This window comes from Bombina bombina, chromosome 11 (genome assembly GCF_027579735.1).
Source record: "Bombina bombina isolate aBomBom1 chromosome 11, aBomBom1.pri, whole genome shotgun sequence".
Taxonomy (NCBI): Eukaryota; Metazoa; Chordata; class Amphibia; order Anura; family Bombinatoridae; genus Bombina; species Bombina bombina.
In genome coordinates, this window is record NC_069509.1 from 3,097,826 (window position 1) to 3,110,171 (window position 12,346).

Consider the following 12,346-nt stretch of genomic DNA (forward strand, 5'->3'; position numbering starts at 1 on the left):
ATACTACACCGTATGTAATACCGGCTCATGCGCTGAATGCCCTGTGTATAATACTGGCTCATGCGCTGAATGCCCTGTGTATAATACCAGCTGACAATACTACACTGTATGTAATACCGGCTCATGCGCTGAGTGCCCTGTGTATAATACCAGCTGACAATACTACACTGTATGTAATACCGGCTCATGCGCTGAATACCCTGTGTATAATACCAGCTGACAATACTACACTGTATGTAATACCGGCTCATGCGCTGAATGCCCTGTGTATAATACCAGCTGGCAATACTACACTGTATGTAATACCGGCTCATGCGCTGAATGCCCTGTGTATAATACCAGCTGACAATACTACACTGTATGTAATACCGGCTCATGCGCTGAATGCCCTGTGTATAATACCAGCTGACAATACTACACTGTATGTAATACCGGCTCACAAGCTGAATGGCCCTGTGTATAATACCAGCTGTCAATACTACACTGTATGTAATACCGGCTCATGCGCTGAATGCCCTGTGTATAATACCAGCTGACAATACTACACTGTATGTAATACCGGCTCATGCGCTGAATGCCCTGTGTATAATACCAGCTGACAATACTACACTGTATGTAATACCGGCTCATGCGCTGAATACCCTGTGTATAATACCGGCTCATGCGCTGAATGCCCTGTGTATAATACCGGCTCATGCGCTGAGTGCCCCTGTGTATAATACCAGCTGACAATACTACACCGTATGTAATACCGGCTCATGCGCTGAATGCCCTGTTTATAATACCGGCTCATGCGCTGAGTGCCCTGTGTATAATACCAGCTGACAATACTACACTGTATGTAATACCGGCTCATGCGCTGAGTGCCCTGTGTATAATACCAGCTGACAATACTACACTGTATGTAATACCGGCTCATGTGCTGAATGCCCTGTGTATAATTACCAGCTGACAATACTACACTGTATGTAATACCGGCTCATGTGCTGAATGCCCTGTGTATAATACCAGCTGACAATACTACACTGTATGTAATACCCGGCTCATGCGCTGAGTGCCCTGTGTATAATACCAGCTGACAATACTACACCGTATGTAATACCGTGCTCATGCGCTGAATGCCCTGTGTATAATACCAGCTGACAATACTACACTGTATGTAATACCGGCTCATGTGCTGAGTGCCCTGTGTATAATACAAGCTGACAATACTACACTGTATGTAATACCGGCTCATGCGCTGAGTGCCCTGTGTATAATACCGGCTCATGTGCTGAATGCCCTGTGTATAATACCAGCTGACAATACTACACTGTATGTAATACCGGCTCATGCGCTGAATACCCTGTGTATAATAACCAGCTGACAATACTACACTGTATGTAATACCGGCTCATGCGCTGAGTGCCCTGTGTATAATACCAGCTGACAATACTACACTGTATGTAGTACCGGCTCATGTGCTGAGTGCCCTTTGTATAATACCAGCTGACAATACTACACTGTATGTAATACCGGCTCATGCGCTGAATACCCTGTGTATAATACCGGCTGACAATACTACACTGTATGTAATACCGGCTCATGCGCTGAATACCTGTGTATAATACCAGCTGACAATACTACACTGTATGTAATACCGGCTCATGTGCTGAATGCCCTGTGTATAATACCAGCTGACAATACTACACTGTATGTAATACCGGCTCATGCGCTGAATACCCTGTGTATAATACCAGCTGACAATACTACACTGTATGTAATACCGGCTCATGCGCTGAGTGCCCTGTGTATAATACCAGCTGACAATACTACACTGTATGTAATACCGGCTCATGCGCTGAATACCCTGTGTATAATACCAGCTGACAATACTACACTGTATGTAATACCGGCTCACAAGCTGAATACCCTGTGTATAATACCAGCTGACAATACTACACTGTATGTAATACCGGCTCATTCGCTGAGTGCCCTGTGTATAATACCAGCTGACAATACTACACTGTATGTAATACCGGCTCATGCGCTGAGTGCCCTGTGTATAATACCAGCTGACAATACTACACCGTATGTAATACCGGCTCATGCGCTGAATACCCTGTGTATAATACCAGCTGACAATACTACACTGTATGTAATACCGGGCTCATGCGCTGAATACCCTGTGTATAATACCAGCTGACAATACTACACTGTATGTAATACCGGCTCATGCGCTGAATACCCTGTGTATAATACCAGCTGACAATACTACACTGTATGTAATACCGGCTCATGCGCTGAATACCCTGTGTATAATACCAGCTGACAATACTACACTGTATGTAATACCGGCTCATGCGCTGAATACCCTGTGTATAATACCAGCTGACAATACTACACTGTATGTAATACCGGCTCACAAGCTGAATACCCTGTGTATAATACCAGCTGACAATACTACACTGTATGTAATACCGGCTCATGCGCTGAATGCCCTGTGTATAATACCGGCTCATGCGCTGAATACCCTGTGTATAATACCAGCTCATGCACTGAGTGCCCTGTGTATAATACCAGCTGACAATACTACACTGTATGTAATACCGGCTCACAAGCTGAATACCCTGTGTATAATACCAGCTGACAATACTACACTGTATGTAATACCGGCTCATGCGCTGAATGCCCTGTGGTATAATACCAGCTGACAATACTACACTGTATGTAATACCGGCTCATGCGCTGAATGCCCTGTGTATAATACCAGCTGACAATACTACACTGTATGTAATACCGGCTCACAAGCTGAATACCCTGTGTATAATACCAGCTGACAATACTACACTGTATGTAATACCGGCTCATGCGCTGAATACCCTGTGTATAATACCAGCTGACAATACTACACTGTATGTAATACCGTCTCATGTGCTGAATGCCCTGTGTATAATACCAGCTGACAATACTACACTGTATGTAATACCGGCTCATGCGCTGAGTGCCCTGTGTATAATACCGGCTCACAAGCTGAATACCCTGTGTATAATACCAGCTGACAATACTACACCGTATGTAATACCGGCTCATGCGCTGAATACCCTGTGTATAATACCGGCTCACAAGCTGAATACCCTGTGTATAATACCGGCTCACAAGCTGAATACCCTGTGTATAATACCAGCTGACAATACTACACTGTATGTAATACCGGCTCATGCGCTGAGTGCCCTGTGTATAATACCAGCTGACAATACTACACTGTATGTAATACCGGCTCATGCGCTGAATACCCTGTGTATAATACCAGCTGACAATACTACACCGTATGTAATACCGACTCATGCGCTGAATACCCTGTGTATAATACCGGCTCACAAGCTGAATACCCTGTGTATAATACCAGCTGACAATACTACACCGTATGTAATACCGGCTCATGCGCTGAATGCCCTGTGTATAATACCAGCTGACAATACTACACTGTATGTAATACCGGCTCATGCGCTGAATGCCCTGTGTATAATACCAGCTGACAATACTACACTGTATGTAATACCGGCTCATGCGCTGAGTGCCCTGTGTATAATACCAGCTGACAATACTACACTGTATGTAATACCGGCTCATGCGCTGAGTACCCTGTGTATAATACCGGCTCATGTGCTGAGTGCCCTGTGTATAATACCGGCTCATGCGCTGAGTGCCCTGTGTATAATACCAGCTGACAATACTACACTGTATGTAATACCGGCTCATGCGCTGAGTACCCTGTGTATAATACCAGCTGACAATACTACACTGTATGTAATACCGGCTCACAAGCTGAATACCCTGTGTATAATACCAGCTGACAATACTACACTGTATGTAATACCGGCTCATGCGCTGAATACCCTGTGTATAATACCAGCTGACAATACTACACTGTATGTAATACCGGCTCATGCGCTGAGTGCCCTGTGTATAATACCAGCTGGCAATACTACACTGTATGTAATACCGGCTCATGCGCTGAATGCCCTGTGTATAATACCAGCTGGCAATACTACACTGTATGTAATACCGGCTCATGCGCTGAGTGCCCTGTGTATAATACCGGCTCATGCGCTGAATGCCCTGTGTATAATACCGGCTCATGCGCTGAGTGCCCTGTGTATAATACCGGCTCATGCGCTGAATGCCCTGTGTATAATACCAGCTGACAATACTACACTGTATGTAATACCGGCTCATGCGCTGAATACCCTGTGTATAATACCAGCTGACAATACTACACTGTATGTAATACCGGCTCATGCGCTGAGTGCCCTGTGTATAATACCAGCTGGCAATACTACACTGTATGTAATACCGGCTCATGCGCTGAATACCCTGTGTATAATACCAGCTGACAATACTACACCGTATGTAATACCGGCTCATGTGCTGAATACCCTGTGTATAATACCAGCTGACAATACTACACTGTATGTAATACCGGCTCACAAGCTGAATACCCTGTGTATAATACCAGCTGACAATACTACACTGTATGTAATACCGGCTCACAAGCTGAATACCCTGTGTACTAGGGCAAGCACAGAGTAATACTGGCAGGAACTACATGAGATGCTAATGGTGGGAGCCAGGCCCATCTATAGGAACTCTCCCTGGATGCATTTGATACTTTAGAGCAATATAAAAACATAGAAGTATCATTGAGCTCAGGAAACCCACAGCCTTCTGAACGAAGTGAGCGGCATGCTGGGAGACAGGAAGACACAATATAAAGCAACAAGTTTTAATAACCAAAACCAAAAGCATTAAAACAAAACGGTCAGGACGATCTCGCTCTCTTTGTTTGCCGCCTCGCTAGTACAGTCTATGTTACTTGTAGTCTGCTCACGCTCGGCAGTTCCGGCTCTGTAGCAGGGGGCAGGTTTAAGCTTTCCTCGCCGCACGTAATGCTGCAGCCTCTCATCTAGTCCTTGGCACAGATGTCTCTTCATCAGCGGTTGTGTAAGTGCGTGCGCTCACCCCCTCAATAAGGCCGCTGCTCTGGTCATAAACAAGTGTGTTGCACAGACTCCAAACACGGGCTCACCACCTAACAAAAGAGAAGACGTACATTGTATCAGCCGGCCCTGCAGAGTCACATATACAGAGGGAAGAGAATTGGGACAAGTTTAAAATCTGCCAGAAAAACAATCTACTACTTTTTGTTAATTCAGAGCAAGTGCTGTGAGCGCAGAGGAGCCGAAAGCAGAGAGCGCAGCCCAGAGCGAGCCTACAGCCCAGAGAGCGAGCCTACAGCCAGAGCGAGCCTACAGCCCAGAGAGCGAGCCTACAGCCCAGAGAGCGAGCCTACAGCCAGAGAGCGAGCCTACAGCCAGAGAGCGAGCCACAGCGCAGAGAGCGAGCCTACGACGCAGAGAGCGACCGACAGCGCAGAGAGCGAGCCTACAGCGCAGAGAGCGAGCCGACAGCGCAGAGAGCGAGCCTACAGCGCAGGAGCGAGCCGAGACGCAGAGAGCGAGCCGAGAGCGCAGAGAGCGAGCCGAGAGCGCCGAGAGCGCAGAGAGCGAGCCGAGAGCGCAGAGAGCGAGCAGAGCGCAAGAGCGAGCCGAGAGCGCAAGAGCGAGCCGAGAGCGCAGAGAGCGAGCCGAGAGCGCAGAGAGCGAGCCGGAGAGCGCAGAGAGCGAGCCGAGAGGCAGAGAGCGAGCCGAGAGCGCAGAGAGCGAGCCGAGAGCGCAGAGAGCGAGCCGAGAGCGCAGAGAGCGAGCCGAGAGCGCAGAGAGCGAGCCGAGAGCGCAGAGAGCGAGCCGAGAGCGCAGAGAGCGAGCCGAGAGCGCAGAGAGCGAGCCGAGAGCGCAGAGAGCGAGCCGAGAGCGCAGAGAGCGAGCCGAGAGCGCAGAGAGAGCGAGCCGAGAGCGCAGAGAGCGAGCCGAGAGCGCAGAGAGCGAGCCGAGAGCGCAGAGAGCGAGCCGAGAGCGCAGAGAGCGAGCCGAGAGCCGCACGAGAGCGAGCCTACAGCAGAGAGCGAGCCTACAGCAGAGAGCGAGCCTACAGCAGAGAGCGAGCCTACAGCAGAGAGCGAGCCTACAGCAGAGAGCGAGCCTACAGCAGAGAGCGCAGAGAGCGAGCCTACAGCAGAGAGCGAGCCTACAGCAGAGAGCGCATGAGAGCGAGCCTACAGCAGAGAGCGCAGAGAGCGAGCCTACAGCAGAGAGCGCAGAGAGCGAGCCTACTGCAGAGAGCGAGCCCTACAGCAGAGAGCGAGCCTACAGCAGAGAGCGAGCCTACAGCAGAGAGCGCAGAGAGCGAGCCTACAGCAGAGAGCGAGCCTACAGCAGAGAGCGCAGAGAGCGAGCCTACAGCAGAGAGCGAGCCTACAGCAGAGAGCGCAGAGAGCGAGCCTACAGCAGAGAGCGAGCCTACAGCAGAGAGCGCAGAGAGCGAGCCTACAGCAGAGAGCGAGCCTACAGCAGAGAGCGCAGAGAGCGCGCCTACAGCAGAGAGCGCAGAGAGCGCGCCTACAGCAGAGAGCGCAGAGAGCGAGCCTACAGCAGAGAGCGCAGAGAGCGAGCCTACAGCAGAGAGCGCAGAGAGCGAGCCTACAGCAGAGAGCGAGCCTACAGCAGAGAGCGAGCCTACAGCAGAGAGCGAGCCTACAGCAGAGAGCGAGCCTACAGCAGAGAGCGAGCCTACAGCAGAGAGCGAGCCTACAGCAGAGAGCGAGCCTACAGCAGAGAGCGAGCCTACAGCAGAGAGCGAGCCTACAGCAGAGAGCGAGCCTACAGCAGAGAGCGCAGAGAGCGAGCCTACAGCAGAGAGCGAGCCTACAGCAGAGAGCGCAGAGAGCGAGCCTACAGCAGAGAGCGCAGAGAGCGAGCCTACAGCAGAGAGCGCAGAGAGCGAGCCTACACAAGAGAGCGCAGAGAGCGAGCCTACAGCAGAGAGCGCAGAGAGCGAGCCTACAGCAGAGAGCGCAGAGAGCGAGCCTACAGCAGAGAGCGAGCCTACAGCAGAGAGCGCAGAGAGCGAGCCTACAGCAGAGAGCGCAGAGAGCGAGCCTACAGCAGAGAGAGCGCAGAGAGCGAGCCTACAGCAGAGAGCGAGCCTACAGCAGAGAGCGAGCCTACAGCAGAGAGCGAGCCTACAGCAGAGAGCGAGCCTACAGCAGAGAGCGAGCCTACAGCAGAGAGCGAGCCTACAGCAAGAGCGCAGAGAGCGAGCCTACAGCAGAGAGCGCAGAGAGCGAGCCTACAGCAGAGAGCGCGAGAGCGAGCCTACAGCAGAGAGCGCAGAGAGCGAGCCTACAGCAGAGAGCGCAGAGAGCGAGCCTACAGCAGAGAGCGCAGAGAGCGAGCCTACAGCAGAGAGCGCAGAGAGCGAGCCTACAGCAGAGAGCGCAGGGAGCGAGCCTACAGCAGAGAGCGCAGGGAGCGAGCCTACAGCAGAGAGCGCAGAGAGCGAGCCTACAGCAGAGAGCGCAGAGAGCGAGCCTACAGCAGAGAGCGCAGATAGCGAGCCTACAGCAGAGAGCGCAGAGAGCGAGCCTACAGCAGAGAGCGCAGAGAGCGAGCCTACAGCAGAGAGCGCAGAGAGCGAGCCTACAGCAGAGAGCGCAGAGAGCGAGCCTACAGCAGAGAGCGCAGAGAGCGAGCCTACAGCAGAGAGCGCAGAGAGGGCCTACAGCAGAGAGCGCAGGAGCGAGCCTACAGCAGAGAGCGCAGAGAGCGAGCCTACAGAGAGGCGCAGAGAGCGAGCCTACAGCAGAGAGCGCAGAGAGCGAGCCTACAGCAGAGAGCGCAGAGGCGAGCCTACAGCAGAGAGCGCAGAGAGCGAGCCTACAGCAGAGAGCGAGCCTACAGCCGAGAGCGAGCCTACAGCCGAAGCGAGCCTACAGCCCAGAGAGCGAGCCTACAGCCCAGAGAGCGAGCCTACAGCCCAGAGAGCGAGCCTACAGCCCAAAGAGCGAGCCTACAGCCAGAGAGCGAGCCTACAGCGCAGAGAGCGAGCCTACAGCGCAGAGAGCGAGCCTACAGCCAGAGAGCGAGCCTACAGCGCAGAGAGCGAGCCTAGAGCGCAGAGAGCGAGCCGAGAGCGCAAGAGAGCGAGCCGACAGCAGAGAGCGAGCCTACAGCGCAGAGAGCGAGCCGAGAGCGCAGAGAGCGAGCCGAGAGCGCAGAGAGCGAGCCGAGAGCGCCGAGAGCGCAGAAGCGAGCCGAGAGCGCAGAGAGCGAGCCGAGAGCGCAGAGAGCGAGCCGAGAGCGCAGAGAGAGCGAGCCGAGAGCGCAGAGAGCTAGCCGAGGAGCGCAGCGAGCGAGCAGCCGAGAGCGCAGAGAGCGGCCGAGAGCTGCAGGAGAGCGAGCCGATGAGCGCAGAGAGCGAGCCGAGCAGGCGCAGAGAGCGAGCGCGAGAGCGCAGAGAGCGAGCCGAGAGCGCAGAGAGCGAGCCGAGAGCGCAGAGAGCGAGCCGATGAGCGCAGAGAGCGAGCCGAGAGCGCAGAGTGACAGACGCAGAGAGCGAGCCGAGAGCGCAGAGAGGCGAGCCGAGAGCGCAGGAGAGCGAGCCGAGAGCGCAGAGAGCGAGCCGAGAGCGCAGAGAGCGAGCCGAGAGCGCAGAGAGCGAGGCCGAGGAGCGCAGAGAGCGAGCCTACAGCAGATAGCGGAGGCCTACAGCAGAGAGCGAGCCTACAGCAGAGAGCGAGCCTACAGCAGAGAGCGAGCCTACAGCAGAGAGCGAGCCTACAGCAAGAGCGCAGAGAGCGAGGCCTACAGCAGAGAGCGAGCCTACAGCAGAGAGCGCAGAGAGCGAGCCTACAGCAGAGAGCCGCAGAGAGCGAGCCTACAGCAGAGAGCGCAGAGAGCGAGCCTACAGCAGAGAGCGAGCCTACAGCAGAGAGCGAGCCTACAGCAGAGAGCGAGCCTACAGCAGAGAGCGCAGAGAGCGAGCCTACAGCAGAGAGCGAGCCTTACAGCAGAGAGCGCAGAGAGCGAGCCATACAGCAGAGAAGCGAGCCTACAGCAGAGAGCGCAGAGAGCGAGCCTACAGCAGAGAGCGAGCCTACAGCAGAGAGCGCAAGAGAGCGAGCCTACAGCAGAGAGCGAGCCTACAGCAGAGGAGCGCAGAGAGCGCGCCTACAGCAGAGAGCGCAGAGAGCGCGCCTACAGCAGAGAGCGCAGAGAGCGAGCCTACAGCAGAGAGCGCAGAGAGCGAGCTCTACAGCAGAGAGCGCAGAGAGCGAGGCCTACAGCAGAAGAGCGAGCCTAACAGCAGAGAGCGAGCCTACAGCAGAGAGCGAGCCTACAGCAGAGAGCGAGCCTACAGCAGAGAGCGAGCCTACAGCAGAGAGCGAGCCTACAGCAGAGAGCGAGCCTACAGCAGAGAGCGAGCCTACAGCAGAGAGCGAGCCTACAGCAGAGAGCGAGCCTACAGCAGAGCGCAGAGAGCGAGCCTACAGCAGAGAGCGAGCCTACAGCAGAGAGCGAGAAGCGAGCCTACAGCAGAGAGCGCAGAGAGCGAGCCTACAGCAGAGAGCGCAGAGAGCGAGCCTACAGCAGAGAGCGCAGAGAGCGAGCCTACAGCAGAGAGCGCAGAGAGCGAGCCTACAGCAGAGAGCGCAGAGAGCGAGCATACAGCAGAGAGCGAGCCTACAGCAGAGAGCGCAGAGAGCGAGCCTACAGCAAGAGCGCAGAGAGCGAGCCTACAGCAGAGAGCGCAGAGAGCGAGCCTACAGCAGAGAGCGAGCCTACAGCAGAGAGCGAGCCTACAGCAGAGAGCGAGCCTACAGCAGAGAGCGAGCCTACAGCAGAGAGCGAGCCTACAGCAGAGAGCGAGCCTACAGCAGAGAGCGCAGAGAGCGAGCCTACACAGAGAGCGCAGAGAGCGAGCCTACAGCAGAGAGCGCAGAGAGCGAGCCACAGCAGAGAGCGCAGAGAGCGAGCCTACAGCAGAGAGCGCAGAGAGCGAGCCTACAGCAGAGAGCGCAGAGAGCGAGCCTACAGCAGAGAGCGCAGAGAGCGAGCCTACAGCAGAGAGCGCAGAGAGCGAGCCTACAGCAGAGAGCGCAGAGAGCGAGCCTACAGCAGAGAGCGCAGAGAGCGAGCCTACAGCAGAGAGCGCAGAGAGCGAGCCTACAGCAGAGAGCGCAGAGAGCGAGCCTACAGCAGAGAGCGCAGAGAGCGAGCCTACAGCAGAGAGGAGGCCTACAGCAGGATGAGCGCAGAGAGCGAGCCTACAGCAGAGAGCGCAGAGAGCGAGCCTACAGCAGAGAGCGCAGAGAGCGAGCCTACAGCAGAGAGCGCAGAGAGCGAGCCTACAGCAGAGAGCGCATGAGAGCGAGCCTACAGCAGAAGAGCGCAGATGAGCGAGCCTACAGCAGAGAGCGCAGAGAGCGAGCCTACAGCAGAGAGCGCAGAGAGCGAGCCTACAGCAGAGAGCGCAGAGAGCGAGCTACAGCAGAGAGCGCAGAGAGCGAGCTACAGCAGAGGAGCGCAGAGAGCGAGCCTACAGCAGAGAGCGCAGGAGAGCGAGCCTACAGCAGAGAGCGCAGAGAGCGAGCCTACAGCAGATGAGCGCAGAGAGCGAGCCTACAGCAGAGAGCGCAGAGGAGCGAGCCTACAGCAGAAGAGCGCAGAGAGCGAGCCTACAGCAGAGAGCGCAGAGAGCGAGCCTACAGCAGAGAGCGCAGAGAGCGAGCCTACAGCAGAGAGCGCAGAGAGCGAGCCTACAGCAGAAGAGCGCCATGCAGAGCGATGCCTACACGCCAGAGAGCGCAGAGAGCGAGCCTACAGCAGAGAGCGCAGAGAGCGAGCCTACAGCAGAGAGCGCAGAGAGCGAGCCTACAGCAGAGAGCGAGCCTACAGCAGAGAGCGCAGAGAGCGAGCCTACAGCAGAGAGCGCAGAGAGCGAGCCTACAGCAGAGAGCGCAGAGAGCGCGCCTACAGCAAGAGCGAGCCTACAGCAGAGAGCGAGCCTACAGCAGAGAGCCGGCAGAGAGCGAGCCTACAGCAGAGAGCGCAGAGTAGCTGAGCCTACAGCAGAGAGCGCAGGAGCGAGCACTACAGCAGAGAGGCAGAGCGAGCTACAGCAGAGAGCGCAGCGAGAGCGAGCCTACAGCAGAGAGCGCAGAGAGCGAGCCTACGAGCATGAGAGCGCAAGGAGCAGAGGCCTAACAGCCAGAGAGCGCAGAGAGCGAGCCTACAGCAGAGAGCGCAGAGAGCGAGCCTACAGCAGAGAGCGCAGAGAGCGAGCCTACAGCAGAGAGCGCAGAGAGCGAGCCTACAGCAGAGAGCGCAGGGAGCGAGCCTACAGCAGAGAGCGCAGTGAGCGAGCCTACAGCAGAGAGCGCAGAGAGCGAGCCTACAGCAGAGAGCGCAGAGGAGCGAGCCTACAGCAGAGAGCGCAGAGAGCTGAGCCTACAGCAGAGAGCGCAGAGAGCGAGCCTACAGCAGAGAGCGCAGAGAGCGAGCCTACAGCAGAGAGCGCAGAGAGCGAGCCTACAGCAGAGAGCGCAGGGAGCGAGCCTACAGCAGAGAGCGCAGGGAGCGAGCCTACAGCAAAGCGCAAGAGCGAGCCTACAGCAGAGAGCGCAGAGCGAGCTACAGCAGAGAGCGCAGGGAGCGAGCCTACAGCAGAGAAGCGCAGGGAGCGAGCCAACAGCAGGAGAGCGCAGTGAGCGAGCCTACAGCAGAGAGCGCAGGGAGCGAGCCTACAGCAGAGAGCGCAGGGAGCGAGCCTACAGCAGAGAGCGCAGGGAGCGAGCCTACAGCAGAGAGCGCAGGGAGCGAGCCTACAGCAGAGAGCGCAGGGAGCGAGCCTACAGCAGAGAGCGCAGGGAGCGAGCCTACAGCAGAGAGCGCAGGGAGCGAGCCTACAGCAGAGAGCGCAGGAGCGAGCCTACAGCAGAGAGCGCAGGGAGCGAGCCTACAGCAGAGAGCGCAGGGAGCGAGGCCTACAGCAGAGAGCGCAGAGAGCGAGCCTACAGCAGAGAGCGCAGGGAGCGAGCCTACAGCAGAGAGCGCAGGGAGCGAGCCTACAGCAGAGAGCGCAGGGAGCGAGCCTACAGCAGAGAGCGCAGGGAGCGAGCCTACAGCAGAGAGCGCAGGGAGCGAGCCTACAGCAGAGAGCGCAGGGAGCGAGCCTACAGCAGAGAGCGCAGGAGAGCGTGCCTACAGCAGAGAGCGCAGGGAGCGAGCCTACAGCAGAGAGCGCAGGGAGCGAGCCTACAGCAGAGAGCGAGCCTACAGCAGAGAGCGAGCCTACAGCAGAGAGCGAGCCTACAGCAGAGAGCGAGACTACAGCAGAGAGCGAGCCTACAGCAGATGAGCGAGCCTACAGCAGAGAGCGCAGAGAGCGAGCCTACAGCAGAGAGCGA

The 12,346-nt window shown here is 56.0% G+C and overlaps 1 protein-coding gene across 1 annotated transcript in view; it reads right to left on the reverse strand.

Annotated features, from left to right (window-relative positions):
• Nucleotides 1-4,751: 4,751 nt before the first annotated feature.
• The window catches only part of PUS3 (pseudouridine synthase 3), a 104,383-nt gene continuing 96,788 nt past the window's right edge, over nt 4,752-12,346 (reverse strand). The window contains 2 exon segments of the mRNA XM_053695312.1: nt 4,752-4,979; nt 4,981-5,063. Of these exon segments, the coding sequence (XP_053551287.1) occupies nt 4,788-4,979; nt 4,981-5,063 (275 nt within the window). The 3' untranslated portion in view covers nt 4,752-4,787.